The 23,079-nt window shown below is 47.2% G+C and overlaps 1 protein-coding gene across 2 annotated transcripts in view; it reads left to right on the top strand.

Annotated features, from left to right (window-relative positions):
* ABITRAM (actin binding transcription modulator) overlaps nt 1–17,714 on the top strand; it is a 756,845-nt gene extending 739,131 nt beyond the window's left edge. For both annotated transcript variants that reach the window (XM_086965344.1, XM_086965343.1), the window contains exon 6: nt 17,330–17,714. In XM_086965344.1, the coding sequence (XP_086821470.1) occupies nt 17,330–17,467 (138 nt within the window). In that variant the 3' untranslated portion in view covers nt 17,468–17,714. The remainder of the gene's footprint in view (nt 1–17,329) is intronic.
* The last annotated feature ends 5,365 nt before the right edge of the window (nt 17,715–23,079 follow it).

Raw genomic sequence — 23,079 nt, 5'->3', positions numbered from 1 at the left:
AGCCGCAACTGGTGTGGGAGACGAAAAAATGCGATCATTGGGACCAGCAAGGTCCAAGGCACTCACCAAGTGCAGAAAAGTCAGAGCAGACCCTGAGCAAGCAGGGGAGCCCATCAAAGCAGAAGAAGAGCCTCGAGAGGACCCGAAGGGACAGGAGTTGCAAGACCACTTCAGGCAGCTTCCCAAAGATGGGGGCATATGGTGCAAGGCATCCAGTGAGGATGCTTATTTTCGAGGGGTGGGATGCTGGATGCTTGTAGCCGAAAGATCTCTGGAGTGCAGAGCCAACAAGCCTTGGCAATGGCAAGTCGACAGTGCTCAGGGGTTTGGTCCCAGCGGCTCCGACGAGGGATACTGTTCTCCAAATTGCAGGAAAGACAGCTCAGGACTCAGAGAGTCAAAGAACCACAGCCTGTGTTGCTGGGCCTTAAAGTCCGTAGGATGACAGGAGCAGCAAACCAGTCAACTTCATTGCGGTGCCAGCAGATGCAGTGGAAGGACTCCTTCACTCCAAGGGAGATTTCTTCAAATGTCCTTAATGCCCACGAGTTTTCTGGAGAACCTGAGCAACGCACAGATACAGACGAGGCAGAAGACTTGAAAAACAGCGAGACCAGGAGCAGCAGGAGTCTTCCTTGATGCAGTCTCTGTTCCAGTCGAAGTCCAAGTATCCAGACGGTTGAAGTCTATCTTGATTTCCGAGGTGTCTTGTTCAACGATGAACCTGAGGACCCACCCACCCTTAAGTAACCCAGGAAGATGGTTGGAATGACTTGGGGGGGGGGGGTCTGGAAAGAGGGGAGGATACTCCCCTTTTCTTTGTCCATTTTTGCATCAGAGCTGGAACCACAGGTTAATGAAGTGGCTCAAACCAGAGTATGCAATCACGGCACCAAATGTGCCCTTCAAGGCAGTCTGGCGCTGCAGGTTTGCCGCCTCCCCCCACTAGCGACCCCCTGCCCCCCACCCCGCTAGCGCCCCCTTCAGCCCAATACACGCTAAGTCCTGTCTAAGAGGTGGTCACACGTCTCTGGGACAGGAGACCTATTGTTCAACTCGAGCTCAACCAATCAGCTTTTGGGCATAATTGTGTCTGTGGTTGACCGCAGCACTAGCTTGCTGGCAGACCCTGAAAGGCTGGTACCGGGAGTACAGCTGGCTTTCATGAGGGGCCTCCCGGAACATGGGATCATAACTCCAACACCGGAATCGGTGTTGGGGTATGATTCCAATTCGTTTGATACCAAACATGACCAGACTTGGCACAGCAATTATAAAGTTAAAATAAAAATGTTATTCTCTTTATTAATTTTTAAATCCGAAACACAGCATCGGTGTCTTAACAAGGCATTACAAATACCAAACAAACAAACATCATGTGATTGACTAATCTCTCATCTTGTATCTTGTTGGGACGATATGCGATTCCAAGGAACATGCATGCACAATATTACCAACCTTCATCATTCAATGTTAATGGCTGGACTTGTGAGCGCAGATAGTGTTGCAGAGGTTCCAAAAAAAACCTTGGTTTGTAAGACGATGGCAGCTCTTCTGCTTGGAGTTCAAGTTTTTCTTTACAACGTACTAGGTCCTTTTACCCATTGGTCTGGTCCTGGGGCCAGAGTACTCTCCCATGTCAGCACCACCCGGCGTTTCGCCATCAGCAGTGCAATTCTTACAAATTTGCCTACAGCCCCCATCATCTGCGGTATGTAGCACAGTAAACTAACCTGCGGTGTACATGCACAGGGACCAATGACATAGCTTGTATGCACCGCACCACTTCCTCCCAAAACGCAGACACTAGCCTGCATTCCCAGGTCAAGTGCCAGAAATCTGCATCCGGCCTCCCACATCTTTAGCATCTGCTATTATCCAGAAGCCCAAGCTTGTGTAGTTTAAGTGATGTGTGGTACACTTGATGGATATATTTGAAATGGATAATGTGCAGATTTCCATTGGGCGTGGGGCGCTGGTGATTTTACCGCAGTGCTCCCACTCTGTTTGTGTTAGCGGAGGATTGAGTTTGTCGTTCCAGAGTGCAAGGCTTTTATCAGCACAACTGACCCTTTTCGCCCCTCACTGCCCTCTACAGTTTAGTGACTAGCTTGCGGCGTTTGAGAGTAACCATAGGCAATTGTAGAGAGTTCAGAGTGGGCGGCTCTGCTGGGAATGTGCATTTATTGCCAGCCTCAATCTATGCAGTGTGAACCGAAATAGCGGTGATGAGTTATGAATGTATTGCAGCTCCTCTCCTAAAATGAGACAGTACCTAGCTGCGAACTAATACACCTCCGACAGCCAGAGCTCAAATCCTCCTTAAAACATCCCTTTTCTGCTGCAAAATTACCTGTTGTCACCAGCATGCCGGACTGCTAATATCTTGATGTAAGTGGCCGCTCAGTGGTTTCAGCACGAAGCCTGACAGCCGCTGACTGGAGGAAGCCCTCCCATGCTACGCCCTGTGAGAAGATCTTACGAATGGCTGGCTCTCTAAGTGCAGCTGCCGTCCTATTTCCGAGATTGCCCGCTGCCCAACACCTGATTGGCAGCTGAGGGGCACCTGATGGGGCCCCAAGTGTGAGATTGCTTGAGCGTAGGCACGGCCGGGGACAGCTTCTCGAGGCTGACAACCCAAGAGGCACAGGGGCCTAACTTCTGGCTACACACTGTAAGCCGACTGTGACCTGTGAGGCGAGCACTGACATGGCGGGATAACCAGAGCGGAACCTGCCTGACTTGGCAGCATTATACTGGCGCAGACCTGTAATTTCACAGCTATGTGACCACATAAGGGAGCTGCCTGCCTCTGGTGTCTTGAAGCACAGCCGACTCCTCCAAATTCCTGTGGTGCATTGGAGCCATGAGTGTGGATATTGTTGCTCTGCTGGGTATTAATATGCATGTTCTGTGCACCCTAACTGTCCATTTTGTATACTTATGACTCTCCCTTGTTTGGGCTTTGAATAAAATTCCCAATGACTAGTGATCATTTGACTTACACACGCACTGATACCTAGCTTGTGACTTTTCATTCACAGTGGTAAGCACTCAGGGCTGATTGGAGCCTCTGTACTCCTGCATCTCAATCCATGTACATTACTCCTAATGCTTCACAATGGGTAAATCTGATGCCAAACAATTATCCTTAACATTTGAGTCTAAGAAACACTCCAGGCTGCCATCACCTAAACCTGCCCACAATTTGGATCAAGAGGTGAGTATAGAGGGTTTCTCCATCCCAACGAAGGATATCAAAACTTTTCTGATGGAGATTAAATCAAGCTTATCAAACAGACTGTAAAATAGATTCCCTAACCTGGAGAATGGATGAGATGAAAGATTGCATAGATAATTATCATACGCACCTGACTAATGCAGAGCAGTGGATACCTGACATCAGCAGACCAAAATGGTGGGGAAACTGAAGGAGGCCTGGAAGAAATGTATCACTGTCAAGAAGCAATTGCAAGAGGGTGGATGAGCTATGCAACGTTATACACGGCGCTTCACTAACTTGCTTGGAAGGGTAAAACTATGGTGCTCACTGTAGGGGGCCTCACTTTCCCCCAAAAGCAATCCCTGATGCGTGGTGCCACAGCGCCCTGGAATAGGGCCATCCCCGGGTCGCCCCTTGATGAGGTTGAATGAGGATGATACCTAGAAGTCTGCCTTTTTAGGTCATGTCTAAAGGCAGTGCGCATGCTCTTCGAGGCATGCTGTATTGGAGTAGGCTCTTGAAGCCCCGCCCACTCTCCGCCCATATTTGTCATTGGCTTTTGTTACTGCCCTTCATAAATTCGGGCTTCTTATTCGTACATAGGCTTGTTAGTCCCTCCTTAGTCTTCACTTGTAACCTCCCGCGAAGACTGGCCCTTTTACTTTGGTTGTTACACAGTCTGCTTTAGTTGGTGAGCACTATTTTCTTTAATGCTCTTCCCCTATTCCGCCCACTGCATCAGAGCACTCGCCCGCTTTGTCTAAATAGTAATATATTTTTATTCAAATTACAGTGCAGTCCACTTTTTAGCGGCTGCACTTATCTTATTAATTAATGTACGGTAGGGTCCACATTCATTTTAGCGGCCGTGCCTATTTAATCACCAGCGCGGGCTACTTTCACTTTATTGGGCACGCTACAGAGCTTTAGAAGTTACTTTTTTTTTAGAAAACGTTACGTGAAAGCACCATACGCGCTTTCACTGTAATGGTGGCCAAGCCCCTTGTGTTTAGACTCTACTCACAGTAACCTGAATATGCGAGCAGCGTCTCAAGAAAGGGGCGTGGGTACCATTATAGTGGTCTCGCATTTGTGAGAATGTGAGCACTTGGCATTAAAAACACCATACATACATATATGTTCCTTTTAAAAACACTTAAATAAAAGGCATTGTCATTTTTAATGCCAATAGCATAAAAACTCACAAATGCGAGACCTATTGCATTGAAAATACTTGTTTCTGTCTTCTTTAGGTCATCCGTGGCTAAAGAGTACTGTTTCAAGACACTCTTCTGGCCTCCTAGAGGTTTTAATTTCTTTGGTGATTGTTATATGTGCCGCAGGCCAGAACCTGGGGTTGGCCCGTCAACTAAGGAAAGTATACTTTAATGCTGTGATGTATTTCTAACTGTATGGTTTTATATAATGCCAGCGTAGTGCTCCATCAGTTGTCACCCCAGGCTGCAAGTCATGATGGATACAATTCCGGATGGATATTATGCTTCGTTGTTGCCTAATTCCAGTTGTTTAAGATTTCAATGCTTGGGATTTTCGATAGGAAATTGGGTCCTAATGCTGGCAAGAGGGGTGGGTCCTAATGCGGGCGTGACAGGTGCGCTTTCACAACTGGCAGTGGTAAATGTTACATAAATCAGGCAACACTTGCCTATCACACTCCTCATCCTGGAACCGATACCTTCACAAAAATGGTTGGCGGTCTTGACCTCGGTCCTCGCTCCGTAAAATTAGTTGCTTGGAATGTGAGGCCGGGCTAAATAGCAGGCAGGTGATTGCTGATCTCAATAGACATGCAGTGGATAGTATATTGCTGCAGGAAACTCATACCTCGCCTGGCCGTGAGAAAAACTTGACATCCACATGGGCCTCACACCGATACTTTTTTCCTATTCCTCAAGTTCAAGAGGAGTCGCTGTCTTCGTCAAAATTTAGGTGCAAATCCATCACATAAGAGCAATATCTGACCCAGATGGTAGATTTCCTATACTTCAGGGGATGTTCAATTATACACATATCACTCTATTGAACACATATTGCCCAAACACAGATAGGATGGACTTCTTTTGGTATTAAAGCAATGCATGGTGGTTGACCCGCGTACAATTATGTGGGGTGGGGGGGCCTTTATATCATTAATGTGGGGCTAGACTGCTCTGACCTCAATGTGGGGCAGTTCACCAGGTCTAGGGATGCCTTCCTTGGCGCTCTGTTAAATTTTGATCTGGTCAATCTCTAGAAATGGAAACACCCGGCGGCACACGACTACACCTTCCACTCCTCTGTGCATGACTACTCATTCCGCATTGACTTTTGGGTGGGTTCAAAGGACGTGCTGGGTTGGATAGAAGAGACTATATTTCTCCAGAGGAACCTATCTGACTACTACCTGGTAGTGCTACACCTCCTAATGCCTAATAAATGGCATCAAGCGCCCCTGTGGCGCCTCCAACCCAAGAATCTGTTGGATGTAGTATTCAGGGAGGAAATCATACAAGCCATTAAGAACTATATTGAGCCAAATAGTGATTGTCACTTCAGTTACCAACCTATGGGAGGCACTAAAGGCTGTTATCCTTGGGGGAATGTATAGCAAAGGGAGACTGTATCCTCGAATTGCTTAAGACTAGACTCGATGTGCTGGTGATTGGACTGCGCAGCCTAGAAAACACCTATGACTCTACTCGAGACAGAACCGTCCTTGATCCGATGCACACCACACTGCTTGAGTTTCAGGTGGAGGCAGACAGAGAGCTAACCTTTCTAAGCAAGCCCCAAAATACGGGGAAGGGATAAGCCGGGGCATACACTTGCAGCGCTGCTCAAGTCTAGCTGGGCGAACAAAGCAAACACAAGGGCATAATCGATGGAGCACTGAAAATTTTCAGATACTCACTCCCAGTAACAGATCTGGGTTGGATCCATCATCATTCTTTAGCCCACTTCGCCACTCCAGTTCTAACCCAGCCATATGCAAATCAGTCTTGACCCTGTGCCCCATGGGAACAGTCCAGACCGAACTGCCAAGCCAGGTCTTCCCTGGAACGGAAAAGCATCCTGTCCAACAATTGTTCTTTTTGCATTTGCCACTCAAGTGGGACTGGTATGCCCAGACGTGGGTCCCGTACTCTCTATGCCACTGGAGTCAAGCTATCCTAGCTGATGAGGGATGAAACCCCGAAACCAGTCCTAGGATGCTTGTTTCTAGTCTAGGGAAGACCTGGCCTGGCAGTTCGGGCTGGACTGTTCCCATGGGGCGCAGGGCCAAGACTTATTTGCATATGGCTGGGTTCAAACTGGAATGGCACGGGGAGCACAAAACGATGGATTTAGGCCCAGATCGCTGTACTGGGGTGAATTTATGACATTGTTCTTTTTGCATAAGACGTGGCTGGGCAGCGCATCCTATACTGTGTGTTCATACTACAGATGTGAGAATGGTGTATGATCCTTCCAACATCATGAACACATTTGATAAGCTATTGTACACATCCAGAATGCAGGTGGCACCTGCTAACATCAAGCTAAAAATTGTGCTTCCAATATCATTGGTTGCATCCCCCTGTATGCACTCCTAGTGTATCCTTCTGAGAGGATGTTAATATAATGTCCCATGCTCCAATGCATTTCGAACAGTAATTGCTCTTCATCAGGGAGCTGTTTTGTGAACAGAATTATTACACACCTTTTTTAACATTATACACACATTGTACATTGTTGTACACACGTATTCATTATGACTTGCACTTGGTGTTAACAAAAACTGTGTTTGCCTGAGACCATGGTAGCACCTTTATGGTGTGACCCCGTGTTTTGCGTATTGTGGGTATTGCATGTTCAACCATTAATGTGCTTGAATTTGTGGAAAAGTTGTTGTGCAACAGAATGATTGTGCCCGATGTTAAGACCTATTTACTTACGAGTACTCTTAAAACTCGTCTGTTGATATCGGGTCAAATAGACTGTAACGGAAAATAAATATGCATGTAAGCTCACCGTTATTTACCTCCTACAGCTAAACGATCGAACGCTATGATGGCACTTACTTTTATCTGTTGTAACAACTTTGCGGCGTTCCTCCGTGTTCAACTTGATTCTCATGGTGAGAATCTTCTGTCTACTTTCGGTATTAATACTAAAAACTAAACGAAGGACTCTGCTCTGAAGCGAGTGCGGCAGCCATGTTGCTACTAGTAATCTCATTCACGGGGAATGCTCTAGATGCACGTAGGTTTAAAACCTATGAAATAAATGACATACTAATTGCCGCAAAACATTGCGACTAGCATGTTGAATGTATTCCGAGTAGACGCGAGTGATGCTCAAAATAAATAGGGTTCCCACATATGTGAGAATATGTGGTTTCTATAATTGGTGACTCTGAAATGCGTGACAAAATACGCAAAAAATGTGGATAATAATATGGTTGCATTTAACTGTTTATTGGATATCCGTTTTGCACAGTCTTGTAAATATATGCTCATTACTTTTCTACACACTTTGAGCTCTCTTGATTCCTATATATACTTGAGCATTCTTTCTTACACGTTCCCAAGAACATTCTCCTACCTTCTTGACCCTCTAATGATTGATCCTTTAAATGACTAAATAAATATATTGTAATAATACTTAGTGGTTTTTCTGTACATCTGTTTGTTTTAATTATGTTCACAATGTACAGACTTTTGTGAGCAGATTAATGTAAGCTCAAATAAATTGATAATTCTGTTAATCTAACTCTTCCTTGAATAATTGGTCCAGGACCATTGTTTCTTTAAAATAACCAATACTCCGGTCCAGGGACCATTTGGGAACACCCCATTGTTTATAATGGCTGTCCGCTACCTAAGCACACTGTATTACACTGATATCTCAACTATCCTCCAGCAGAATTATGGAAACTACTTAGAGATTTTACAAACACAGGTTGATCACTGGATCAGCCTACGCTGTTAATGGTGGGCAGGATAACCCTGATGAAGATGAAATGCGTTACTTACCTGTAACAGCAGTTATCCAGTATTGGTGTCTTTCATAGATTCACATGCCTGAATCATTCCCCGTCGCCGAGACGGGAGCCTCCGGTACATGAAAAAGTAATGTCCTAAGGACATACATAGAGAATATAGGCCGAAGGGCCTCCCCTTATGGGGCCTTTCCACGTCCTTATGTAAAAGGACCGAACTCTCATCGTTAGCCAATCAGCTCCGACCTCCTTCTAGAACCTTCCCGGGAGGAGCCTCCGTCCCTCAGATTTTCGTACGCACCCAGCTAGGGTGTCGCAATGTAGACCTAGAGGTACGTGAGTCCTTACCGGGGAGGCGGGAGGGTTGCATGTGAATCTATGAAAGACACCAATACTGGATAACTGCTGTTACAGGTAAGTAACGCATTTCTTATCCAGTATTTGGGTGTCTTTCATAGATTCACATGCCTGAATCAGAGTAGCCAGCAGTTATACATGCATAGTGGTAAGGCACATTCTCACATACAGTAGGCCTTTAGAAAGTACAGGCAACCTGAGAGAAAACATGGTAATATATATTCATGCATATAGCAGAGAAAACCATTAAGAATGTGCATACCTGGATGGCGGGACGAGGTAAGGCTCACCTTATTGGAAGAGATGGCGCAGCACCGCTTGTCCCACTGCAGCGTCCTTCTGCAGTTCGATGTCCAGGCAGTAGTGCCTGGAAAAGGTATGCGGGGACTTCCATGTCGCCGCTCGGCAGATGTCCAGGATCGTCACTCCAGCGAAGAGCGCCGCTGACGTTGACATCGCTCTGGTCGAGTGGGCAGCCACTCGGTCTGTCAAAGGCCGTCCGGCCTGATCATGGCAGAAAGCAATTGCTGAAGAAATCCAGCGTGAGATGCTCTGTTTTGTCAAGGGCAACCCCATGCGCGGGTTGCTGTAGGCTACAAAGAGTTGAGAAGACTTCCTGACGTCTTTGGTCCTGTCCAAGTAGAATTTGAGACACCTTTTAATGTCCAGGGAATGCAGCGCCCTTTCCGCTGCCGTGGAAGGGTCCGGAAAGAACGACTTGAGGACAATTGGTTCGTTCAGATGAAAGTCTGACGGCACTTTAGGAATGAATTTAGGGTTGGGCCTGAGTACCACTCGGTCGTGCCTGAATTGGAGATACGGTTCCTGAATGGACAGCGCCTGAAGTTCGCTGACCCTTCTGGCCGACGTCAGGGCTAGCAGGAGAGCCGTTTTCCAGGAGAGATGCTTGAGCGATGCCCGGTGTATGGGCTCGAAGGGGTGTTTCATTAATTGGTTTAGCACCAAGTTCAACTGCCAGGTTGGAGGAACTTTCCGAGGCCTCGGAAAGGATCTGTAAAGTCCTTTTAGAAATTGCTTTACCAGTCGACTGGACCAGAGGGAGGGTCCCGATGGGGTCCTGGTGAACCTAGAAATCGCAGCCAGATGAACTTTAATGGAGGCGTGAGCCAGTCCCGATTGAGCCAGGTGCAGTAGGTACGGTAGCAGCTGTACTGGGGTGACCCGGAGCGGGTGTAAGTCTTGTTCCGAACACCACACGCAGAACCTCTTCCACTTCAGCGAGTAGGTCTTGGTCGTGCTGCTCGCTCTCGCTTTGGCCAGTACCGCCCTGCAGTCCTGCGGTATGTCTAGCTCCCCGAACTCACGGTGCTCAGGAGCCAAGCCGATAAGTTGAGCGAACGGAGGTTCGGGTGGTGTACCTGGCCTCCGGACATTGTCAAGAGGTTCGGGAGTTGTCGCAGGTGAATCGGGGGCCTGATGGATAGGCGAAGAAGATCCGAGAACCAATGTTGTCTCGGCCAGTACGGAGCAATCAGTATCAGCGTGCACGGTTCCGTCCTCATCTTCCGGAGGAGCCTCGGTATCATCGGGAACGGCGGAAAAGCGTACGCAAACACGCTGGACCAGCCGATGGAAAAAGCATTTCCCAGCGACCCCCGTTGGGGATGCCAGCTTGCGTAGCTTCGGCATTTGGTGTTCTCTGCCGTCGCGAAGAGATCGATCCTCGGGGTGCCCCATTGTGAGAAGACGCGGGCCACCGTGTCGCCGTTGAGCTCCCATTCGTGGGAGAGAGAGGTCTGCCTGCTGAGGGCGTCCGCGATAGTGTTCTCCTTCCCTGGAACGTACTCCGCCTTGAGGGAGAGGCCGTGCGCCACCAACCAGTTCCAGATTTTTTGCGATTCTCGTGAGAGAGAGAGAGATCGCGTTCCCCCTTGTTTGTTCAGGTAGTGCATCGTCGTGGTGTTGTCTGTTTTGACGAGCACAGGGGAAGAGCCGATGCGTGGTAGGAAGGCCTGTAGAGCCAGGTACACTGCCCTCAGCTCCAGGAGGTTGATGTGTAGTTGTGTCTCCTGGGCGTCCCATTTGCCACTGACTCGAAGGTCTAACAGTACTGCGCCCCAGCCTTCCAGTGAGGCATCGGTCGTGATGACCAGTGGTGCCGGCGGCAGGAGGAACGGCAATCCGGCCGTCAGGTGAGTCCTGTTTCTCCACCACAGCAGGGCCTTTATGATGGCCGGCGTGATTGTGAGAATGTCGTCGAATGAGCCTGAACACTGTTTCCATTGTCTCGCCAACGCTTCCTGTAGGGGGCGCATGCGGAGCCTGCAGTGTGGTACCAGGAGAATGCATGAGGACATCATCCCTAGCAAGGAGGTGAACGTCCGGACCTTGATGCGAGGCTTCTTGGCCACCGCCGCGGCCAGAGACAGCACTTTGCAGATCCTGTCCTCTGAGGGGAAAGCCTTCGCACGCTCCGTGTCCAGGGTTGCCCCCAGGAAGGTGATCCTCGTTGACGGAGTAGTGCATGATTTTTTGAGGTTGATCGTCAGACCCAGCTGTTGGAAAAGAGCGCTGCAGGCGTTGAAGGAAGCCAGCGCGTCCTCCGGGGAAGGAGCCTTCACCAGCCAGTCGTCCAGGTAGGGGAACACCTGGTGACCCCTTTGTCGCAGGAAGGCAGCCACGGGCGCCAAGCACTTTGTGAAGATACGTGGGGCAGATTTGAGGCCAAACGGCAAGACCTTGAACTGGTAATGTCTGCCCGCTATTTCGAACCTTAGGTATTTCCTGTGCCTGACGAGGATGGGGACATGGTAGTAGGCATCCTGTAAGTCCAGGGAGACCATCGAGTCGCCTCTTTCCAGTGCTCCTAGGATCTCCTGGATTGTGACCATCCGGAAGGATTGACTCCGTAGGAAGGCGTTGAGCGCCCGGAGGTCTAAGATCGGCCTCCACTTGTCCCCTTTCTGTTGGACCAGGAAGAAGTGGGAATAAAAACCCTTCCCTTTCTGGGAGTCTGGGACCTTTTCGATGGCTCCTTTGACCAACATGGCAGAGACTTCCTGGAGAAGGAGGTGCAGGTGTCTGTGAGCACGCTTCAGCGGAGGGGTGTTGGGAGGGGTGTTGACCAGTTCGAGGGAATGTCCAAATTGAATTATTTGTAGTACCCACCGATCCGTAGTGATTTTTCGCCAATTGTGGAGGAAGTGGGTCAGTTTTCCCCCAATTCGAAAGGATTGAGACGGTGGTGGGACTGGCTGGAGTAAGTGGTCACTGGCGGCCGCCAGCGCCCTTCTTGGCGGATTTGCCTCTGAAGGACGATCTCCCATAGGATGACTGTCGGGACTGTTGTTTCTGCTGGGGTTGGTTCCTGTTGCCATAGGAATAGGACGACCGATTCTGGTAGGAACCTCTGTAGGAGTACTGACCTCTGGAACGGCCCCCCCGAAAGGATTGGTTCCGGGACTGGAGGGAGCCCAGAGCCCTCGCCGTGTCGGTGTCTTTTTTGATGGCCTGGAGTGCCTCGTCTATCTTCTCCCCAAAGAGGAATTGCCCATCGAACGGCATATCCAGCACTTTAGATTGGACCTCCTGCCGAAAAGACGTCGCCTTCAGCCAGCCCTGGCGGCGGAGCACGGCGGCCCCGGCCAACTGGCGGAATCCCGTCATGGCTGCGTCGATGGCGCAGTCGATAATTTCAGCCGCGGAGTTTTGTCCTTCCGCCAGAAGAGCTTTCACCTCGTCCTGGACCGTGGCCGGCAGGCCTTGCAGGTAGGGAGCTATGTCTTCCCACAGCTGGCGGTTGTAGCGGCCCAGGAGGGCGATGGAGTTTGCCACCTTGATGGACATGGCGGATGTGGTGGAGAACCTCTTGCCTATGGTGTCCAGCTTCCTTCCTTCCTTGTCCGGGGGCGCGGACAGCGGCGAGGAGGGGTTTCGGGATTGTTTTTGGGCCGCCTGAGTGACAACCGAGTCCGGTTTGGGGTGGCCGGTCAGGCAGGCAGGTGCGGAGTTCGGGGCCTTATATTTTTTGTCCAGGCGCGGAACCACCGCCGGCACCGAGGCAGGCGTGAGCATCAGCTTCTTGCCCTGTTCCCATAGAAAGTCTATCAGAGGAATAGACTTGGTCGATTTCTGTGTGTGCTCCTTGAAATCATGGAGGAAGCATTCCGTTTCCGCGGATTCCACCGCCATGTGAAACCGCCTTGCAGCCCTGTCCACCAGTTTGTGGAAACCTCCCACGTCCGCCGCTTCAGAGTGGCGCGGTCTCGGGGATGCCGGGGCAGACGAATGGTGTGATGACGCAGCATCGGCATCGTCGTCTCTGTGGTCCGAGGCGACGTCTTGCACCTCGCCTTCCTCTAAGTCCGTGTCATCCTCCTCGCTTTCCGATGAGTCCTCCGCCTGTGTTTGCGGTCGGAGTTGGCTCCGAGGACGGGCCGGGGGAGCGGAAGGGTGCGAGGCCGACGGTTGCGGTTGGGTGACCGGTTCCTGGGCACCGCTGTCTGCGTCCGGGAACCTTCGTTTATAGTCCTGCACCAGGGATTTCAAGTCGTTGACCAGCGACAGTGGCAAACAGATCATCGGGGTTTTCACCGTGTCTACGGTCAGGGAGCTGCCTTGATACGTCACTCCGTCCCGGATCTCTTGGACGTCCTGGTGTTCTTCGTGAACCTCATGTTCTTCGTCCGACTCTTCACTTTGTAGTGTGTCTTGTTCTTCCTCGGGTGCCAATTCCACTGTTGGGCGAACCGAGGGTGTAGGACTCGAGTGAATAGAGACTTCGACTAATCTCGATTCCTTCCAAGATGGCGCCGGGGTCTCTTCCGACGACATGCGTGAAGATGGCGCTCCCGCCATGTGCGTTGGTGATTTGGGCACCTCCGTCAGGGTTAATGGTACCAATTTTTGCGGGGATAAGGGTTTCGCCGCCTTACTGATGGTAGGGTCGTGGACTTGAGATGCCTTTGTCGAAGGTGTGGTTTTTGAACTTGACTTCGACTGTTTAGGAGACGAACTTGACTTCGATGTCTTGGGTGACGAGTCTTCGGTATGAGGTGTTTTCGGCGAAGGCGTACCTGAAGATTTAGACCTCTTAGGTGAGGAAGAGGCGGCCTTCGAGGGTTTCAGAGGAATGGTCGAGGAGACCGGTGCGCCCGAGGACGCAGTGGTGGTCGTCGTGGTCGCCGCGGAGGGCGATGAGGCCGTAGTAGTCGACACAGTGGTCGTGACTGAGGTGGTCCGCTTAGTAGATGGAGCGGGCTTCTTGAACCTCTGGCCATCCTGAACAGACACGGAGGAGGTGGTGGAGCGTGCCTCCGAAGGCTTCCTGTGCGCCTTCTTAGGAGGAGTGTCTGTCTCTCCAGGGGACTGCACCCTGGGTCTCTTCTTGGAGACTTTGGAGGTCGCGGAGACACTACCCTCGGAAGATTCCAGAGTGTCTCGGACCTTAAGCCTGTCGAGCCATTCGCGAAGGCGAGTTTCCCTTTCCTTAACCGTCTTCTTTGGGAAGGCTCTACACACCCTACACTTGTCAGTGACGTGGTCAGGGTACAGGCAATATATGCACAGGTCGTGCTTGTCCTCCGCTTGAATCCGCTGCTTGCCGCAGGAGGAGCAGGCCCTTAGGAGGGCTTTCTTCTGTGAGTCCGCCATGGACGAAGTTTTCTTATTAGATTCCGACATGTAGTCGATGCTAGGATGAAATCCTTTTCGTACAAGTGAATTTCGGCGAAGTTTGAGACTTCGAATTTTGGAAACCTGAAGAGCTCAGGTTGGAGACTCCCTAGCACAACGTGCGGTAGAAAAATCTGAGGGACGGAGGCTCCTCCCGGGAAGGTTCTAGAAGGAGGTCGGAGCTGATTGGCTAACGATGAGAGTTCGGTCCTTTTACATAAGGACGTGGAAAGGCCCCATAAGGGGAGGCCCTTCGGCCTATATTCTCTATGTATGTCCTTAGGACATTACTTTTTCATGTACCGGAGGCTCCCGTCTCGGCGACGGGGAATGATTCAGGCATGTGAATCTATGAAAGACACCCAAATACTGGATAAGGTGGTGTTGCCAAGACTTCTCTACCTGTCCCAAAACATTCCAATCCCAATAAATAAGGCATTTTATAGTTTTTACCCAGTTACGCTCCTGCTTAGGATGGCATGGGCTGGCAAACAATCACAGCTCAGTTTTCACAGATTAAGACACGGGTTGCAGAACCCCATTTTAAAGTGTATAACCTGGTGGCACAGGTGCAGTTCGTATATAAATGGATTCATAACAGCAGACATGCCCCACACATCAGCCTCGAATAGGGACAGGGACACCCACTTCAGATACAAGCAGCTCCCTAAACCCAATTTACCAGCCCATCACGTGAAATACGCCAGTTGACTCGCCGTGAATAAAACAGTGACTGCGGTATGATGGGAACACATACTTGTGTATCTCACAAGTAAGAGTAGAACTCCGATCGACCTGCCGAGATCAGAACTCAGACTGCAATAGTACGGGACTAATGAAACATTCCTAATTGCCATAAAACGACTTTAAAATACTGATATGTATTGACACATTTGGACGTATTGGCAGGGAATTGGATTCTGAATAACTATAGAAGAATACTATTTTGTTTATTTGAGGAGGAGGAGAAGACGAGAATTATTTATGAGAAGGAACTATCTTTTGTGTGGAAAGAAACCATGATGCCGGATTTAATGGCCATATGTACTATGTGCCAACCCTGAAGAAGTCTAGTGCTTGACTACAGCACGACGAAACACCTGTTGGCTGCTGCTGTTTTGGAATTGTGTTATGATGGATGAATAATACAAACTATGGATAAATGGATTATATGAACTGTAGCAATTGAAGAATATTTCCGTATTGGAAGAAGAACTAATAAATATATGGACACTTACATAATTGTGATTTGAGTGCTTGGGGAGGGTGTTTATTTACGTGAAATACACACCGTGCGGAGCACAGCATGGGCGTGGACTTTCCCCGTATACCCATAGGACATCTCGGTTTGCTCGGTTGGACCACTCCCCCAATCTGCTGACCTCCCTCGGTAGGAAGCGCATTAACGCTATGGGCGATCTATTCCAGAAGCATAGGTTTTAAACATATTAAGAATTTTTAGGTGACTCTGCTACCACTTTGATAGACTTTATCAAATAAAGCAAGCTTTCGCATGAATCCTGCCGTCTCTTTGACACAATCCCTGCGGAGCCCCCAGAATGGCCAGTGCTGACAAACCTATTATTGTGAATGTAAATGTAGTAGTATTTGTATAGCGCACCGAATCGACCCCCGAAGGGGTATCGCAGGCGCTTGTACGCATACCGCTTTGGAACCCTTCATGGCTTTTCCCTGTGAAGTGCCCACTCCTGGGTACCCCCAAGGTGGAGCCAGGCATCCTAGCGTTGTTGGGGCCGTTGTGGAGATTAAGCAAGCTATTGCCCAGAGTTGCCGAGTGGGACCCATGATTAGAATAGCACCAAAGCGAGAATTATCAGGTCCGCGGAAATTGAGCCCAAGACCCGCCGAGGTGGGAATTGAACCCCGGTCCCGGGCTAGACCTCTACATCAGGGTCTGCCGCTCTAACCATTGTGCCACACTTTTCCACACTATTCAACCCTCACCCACAGAAACTTATTACAAGAATGCACAATGCTGTCATGGAGGGTATAGAGGTGGGTGTTCCTAAAGCACGGCTACGATGGTCAAGGGGTCTGGGACTCGAAATCACAGATGAGCTGTGGCAGTATTGCTGTCAACAAACCATAGCGATCTCTCCAAATGGAAGGTATTGATCAATACATTATAAATATTTGCATAGAGTGTATCTTACACCTGTAATCCTAGATAAATACAACCACACAGATGACACTAGATGCAAACACTGGTGCTGGGAGGGGGGCTTCCTCCACCTGGCATGGACGTGTCCGACAGTTGATGCATACTAGGCACAGGTTATGGAGGCAGTACTCAACTTGATGGATCATAATTTCCAGCTCACCCCTTATAATGCTCTTCTTTGATATGTTAAGAATATACCTATACCTATTCACCCAAGATTAATTTTTTTCTGCCTACCTCACTGTCTTCCCCTCAATAAGTTCTTTCGACCCATTCAGAAGCTACGCGCGGAGATACCCCTTCGGGGCTGATTCAGGCGCGCTATAAGAATATAAATAAATAAATAAATAAATACCAAACGAATATCGCACATTTACTACCACTGCGCTTCTGCTAGGTAAACGTAGAGTAGTCATTGTCTGGTGGGTGGGGGGGGGGCTCTTTTCCAGGACTGGCTCAAGGATATGTCTCTTTGCTAATACTGGTCTGGGACTTATTTGCCTTACTTTCTAGGCCCGCAAGTTCGAGAAACTTGTGGGAACCGTAGCAGTCTTATTTATCTGCTTTAACTCCCAGTTAAAGTCTATGATGATACACCACTATTCTCTCGAGATTATATTGGCCATTGCTTGCGGCCAGTTTGTTCCTTGTTCAGGACAGTGGGCCTCTCCTGTGAATTGCTATTCCATGTGATGCATTTATAGAACTGTGGGGCTAATATTGTGGACGCCATATAGGCACTTCTGTGATCATATAATGGATTTTTGAAGTCCATACCGTAGGGTCTTGCTATGTACTTATCTGCCTAATTGTTAAATAAAATGTATAATATTAAAAATGAAGAACCACATAAACACAAAGGAGTTATGTAGTTGGGGACTAATACAATGTTGACTAATAGCTACTTTTTGTGCTGAATTTATTTCACTAAATCTTTTCTTTTGTTTCACAGCCATCTACTGAGGGATATATTGCTGTTGTTTTGCCCAAATTTGAAGAAAGCAAGAACATAACAGTGGGACTTCTTACACAGAAGGGATACGAAGAAGTATTGTTAAAGCGAAGTGCGGCCCAACCTGATAAATCATGAACCTTCCACTTTACAATAATTCTTATACACTGTTACAAAATATACCGCAAAAGGTGTTTTGTAAGATATACAAGTTACCTTTGTAAATTGGCTCCTCAAAGTGAGATGCGAAGCCACAACAAATTAATTGAGATCTTGAGTTTTTTCAGACAATGGAAACTACTATATAATGTGCAAAGTCATTATGTATTATTTCTTTTATAGTTTTCAAAATTGTTTCTTCAATCAATAAAGTGCATTCTTATGGTATTCACTTTCTGTTTCACAGTTAGTTTTGGCAATATATTCGTTCATTTTTTTTTATTAATGAGTGTAAATATTTCATCTATACCACAGGTGTCGTCTCCTAGACAACCTAACATTTCAACCTGTAAACAAAAATGACTTGAACAACATAGGCACAATATCTGTACTGAAATATGAAAACAGAGATCAGGCCATTGGCCCCATCGACCCAAACGAATATGTGACGTTTTTCCGCATACAAATACTCCACATACCATCACTCCGCAAAAAATGATTCCGCAAATACTATCACTCCGCAAATTAACACAACGTAAACTTTTACAACGAATATGCCTTTACCACGCATGCCTTTACGACGCAAAGGCATGCATGTTAAAGGTATACTCATTGTAAAAGTTTTAAAGGTAAGTGAGTACCCTGCAAAAAACACTAACCTACACCAACACCAAAACACTACCTACTACGCTACACTAACACTACCCTAAACCACTACCCTACATTACACATACACTACCTTACACTACACAAACACTACCATAAACCCTAAAACACTACCCTATACTACAAAAAGACTACCCTACACTACACCCACACCACAACACTACCCTAACCCCTAAAACACTACCCTACACTACACATACACTACACTAACACAACCCTAAAACACTACCCTACACTACACATACACTACACTACCCTATACAAACACACACTACCCTACACTACACATACACTACCCTACACTACACAAACACGACCCTACACTACACAAACACGACCCTAAAACACTACCCCCTGCATGACCCTACACAAACACTACAACACTACCCTAAACCTTAAAATACTACCCCCTGCATGACCCTACACTACACCACTACCCTAAACCCTAAAACACTACCCCCGCATGACCCTACACTACACAAGCGTTACAACACTACCCTAAACCCTAAAACACTACCCCCAGCATGACCCTGCACTACACAAACACTACACCACTACCCTAAACCCTAAAACACTACCCCCAGCATGACACTACACTACACAAACACTACCCTAAACCCTATAACACTACCCCCAGCATGACCCTACACTACACTACACTACACCACACAAACACTACCCTAAACCGTAAAACACTACCCCCAGCATGACCCTACACTACACAAACACTACAACACTACCCCCAGCATGACCCTACACTACACAAACACTACAACACTACCCTAAACCACCACCCCTGCATGACCCTACACTACACAAACCCTACACCACTACCCTAAACCACTACCCCCGCATGACCCTACCCTACACTACACAAACACTACAACACTACCCTAAACCCTAAAACACTACCCCCAGCATGACCTTACACTACACAAACACTACACCACTACCCTAAACACTAAAACACTACCCCTGCATGACCCTACACTACACAAACACTGCAACACTACCCTAAACCCTAAAACACTACCCCCAGCATGACACTACACTACACAAACACTACAACACTTCCCTAAACCCTAAAACACTACCCCTGCATGACCCTACACTACACAAACACTACCCTAAACCCTATAACACTACCCTCAGCATGACCCTACACTACACAAACACTACCCTAAATCGTAAAACACTACCCCCAGCATGACCCTACACTACACAAACACTACAACACTACCCCCAGCATGACCCTACACTACACAAACACTACAACACTACCCTAAACCACTACCCCTGCATGACCCTACACAACACAAACACTACAACACTACCCTAAACCACTACCCCCAGCACGACCCTACACAACCACCACAACTCTACACTACACTAACACTACACAACACTACACAATCACTACCCCAGAACGACCCCCCACCCCTAAAAAATTAACCCAAACCCCCTTACCTCTCTCGTCGTCGTGGTTCCACACTCCTCCGGGTTCCATCTTCTTGAAGTCTATTTTTTTTTCACAACGCATGTGCAATTTACCATACATGCCTTTACAACGTAATTCGTCGTACTATCTCGCCTGGACTATGGGAATGCCCTCTATATGGGAGCCCCATCCTTTGTCACCCAGAAGCTCCAAGTCGCCCAAAACAGTGCGGCCCGGCTGCTTTACAATCTCCCTCGCTGGCAGTCAGCAAGGAATGCCCTAAGGGAACTTCATTGGCTCCCTATAGCGGCCAGAGTTCAATTCAAGGCCATGTGTATTCTACACAAAACCTTCTACCGCCAAGGCCCTGCAATCTTACAGCCCCTGGTTACTCCCTATGTTCCTCCTCGCGCCCTCCGATCCGGTACCCTCCAATTGGCTGCCTTGACCAGAATCAAGAAAGCCCGCTGGGGAGGCCGCTCTTTTTCACACACCGCGGCCAAATTGTGGAATACTCTTCCTTTATCCCTGCGAGAAACCATTAATCATCTCGCCTTCAGGAAAGCTTTGAAAACTCACTTGTATGCTAAACTCTGCTGATCTACCCGAGCCTGCGTTAACTAAGCTTTCAGTCACAAGCGCTACGAGGCCTCCGGGTAGATAGCGCTATATAAGTGCAGTTTTCATTCATTTCATTCATTCATGCGTGGTAAATGCACATGCGTTGTGAAAAAATGCGGAGTGATGGTATGCGAGGTCAAAGACCTCGCGGAGTAATGGTATGCGGACTGAAAGTACGCAGAAAAAAAGATTCGGAGTAACCGTGCCGTACCACCCAAACTTATGGCAAATTCACAAAGTTGTCATGCACGCAGCGATCAGAGTTGCTGTGCTGCATTGGGTGAAAGAGAGAGAGAATAATGGACCACATCTACTAAAAAATAGTGCTCCTGCTCTCTTTCCTAGTGCTGCTGCATAATCAGGCTGCATGCTCCATTCACACACTATACCAATGTGCAGAGGTGTCTGTGTGATGTCTAGCATAGGTTTTATACCGGAAGGGTACAAAATAATATGCTTAGATAAACTTTAAAACGTTTTCCACTTTGTGTGCTGTACCGTGCAGCACACATACAAAGTCAGAAAAGTTTTGAGAAATACAAATAATTCCCCTTTTAAATGGCTCAATGAGTTTTTTTTGGTGTAAAACGCTGTCTAAAGAGGTTGCATGGGAGTGTCAATCTACCATTCATGGTACGCCGCATTGAAACAAAGCAGCGGTTGTGCTACTTTGTGGTACTATAAGGCTACTATCCAGTGCAAATAAAGTTTTGCACTGGAAAGTAAATCCCAGATAAACATTTTCCACTGGTTTGCCTCAATTTTGTGATACAACCTCAGCAGGAAATGTTAGTAAATCTGCCCCTAAGATTTAGGGTTAATACTGAATGAAACAAAAAACGATTGGTGGTTCCTTACTCCGGGAAGCAGCCCATTTCATCTTTGTCCCTAAAAAGATAAACTCAATTTCATGGATGTCATCCAGCATGACCGAAGTGTACCTGTGATTGTTTATTTGGGACCGAGCAAGTTGATCCCGACTGCTCCTTTTCGGTGTTTGCCATTACTCATTTACTTATAGTTAGTTTACTCTGGAGAGATGTAGTCAGATTAGCAAAATCAATGGAATAGAATAATAACCACTGTAATTACCAGGTTTTTAGGAATGTTTCAAGTATTTCCATCCATCACTTGTTTGTATATTGCAGTAAAATAGAGCATGTGTATATTTAGCCTAACGTATCCTACTACAGTTAATGGTTTCTAGTAAATAAACCCCTAAAACAGAAGTACTGCTTGGAAGGACAGAAATTTAAACTACGGTTTTGGGTCAAAATCATTTTTGATTCCCTTTTCTGCCCAAGTTTAACCTCTTCAATGCTAATGACAAGGGTAACTCGTCATGATGCACTGGCTGAGCTGTGCTGATGACAAGGATAACTCGTCATGTATAATGGGGTATTCAATAAATCAGCACCGTACGGGAAAACCCTCTAGCAGCCAAGGTGTTAAATTCTACATCTTTGGATCAGAAACAAAATTTGGAAGGATCTTCAAGGGGGGGGTAAGTTTCCAATGTTATTACTATATTAATGATTCTTAGGAGATCACAGAGAATAAAATGTTTTGACTAACTCTACACTAATTAGAGTATATAAATGAGGCAAGCAGTTAGACATTAAGATTCCAAATTGTAAAGGAGAAAACAATATCTATATCATTTTAGGAAATTAATTGCTAGTAAAAAAAAAAAAGATAAAACACAATAGATGATTGAAACATGTGGTGGCTAATAAGTCAAATGTAAAGAAACGTAGGAAAGTAATTTGGAACTAAGGGTGTATCAATTTTACAAAGCAGATAATATATAAACTGGGGTCTTATAGATAACCTACACCATTTTTAGGTTGTATTTTCACGGGCATGCAAAATCTCTTGATCCCCCCCCCCCACCACCACCACCCCACCCTTAAAAACCTTTAAGTGGGATAAGAGGCCACAGGTACTTTAAAAAAAAATGTGATGTGCACTCTCAGGAGATTGAAAGTGTCTATTTCACATCCGCTTTCTTACCGCTCTCCGTCATGTTTCCACTTCCCTACTCTTGCTCTATGTTGGATATAAATCAAACCCCCCTTCTCCCACTCTCTGTTGTGTTTTAGCCACCTCTCCCTGCCCGCCTAGTGCTCTGTTGTTTTCAACCCACCCCCCATTTTTGTTGTTTTTCAATCCACCACTGCTCTCGTCGTCGTTTTTCCAAACACTCCCCTCCACAAACTCTCCATTGTTTCAACAATCTGCCTTTTACTCCCACTCTCTGTTGTTTCATGCTCTTGCTCTCCTTTATGTTTCCCACCCTCTTCCATCATACTGCTTGACGCGCCGCGCTGTTTTTAGTCTTATTGCACAGCAGCGCTGGCTGTTGTGTTAACATGGCATAAAGGGGAGGAAAAACACCATTATGTGGTCCATGTTAAGTTGCTGTGCAACATGACTTAAAGTGGGGAAAAAGCACTACGATGCGGTCAATGCAAACCACATTATATATATATATATATATATATATATATATATATATATATATATATTTATATTTAAACCATGTTGCACGCCAGCTCGTGTTGCTGTGAAACATGTAAAACATTGATAAGGCCAATAAAACATTGATAAAACCAATAGATATTGCATATGTGACATTTATAGGCTTTGCCAGTGCTTGTTTGGATTCGGAAGCATGGAGAAGAAGGGCACAGACATCAACTTAGTTTAAAAAACTGAAAAGTGAATTTCAGGGTTTTACAGCACCCCTTTCAAAGGTTTTTTTTTATCAACTATAAAAAAAACTTATCATGCTACTGTATGAAAATACTCAGAATTGTGTTTTTTTGTCAGGTGGACTACCATTTATTGCACACTTTACTCCAGG

Source organism: Lissotriton vulgaris, chromosome 4_1 (genome assembly GCF_964263255.1).
Source record: "Lissotriton vulgaris chromosome 4_1, aLisVul1.2, whole genome shotgun sequence".
Classification (NCBI taxonomy): Eukaryota; Metazoa; Chordata; class Amphibia; order Caudata; family Salamandridae; genus Lissotriton; species Lissotriton vulgaris.
Note: the sequence above shows the minus strand (reverse complement) of the source record. Positions and strands in the feature narration are given on the sequence as shown.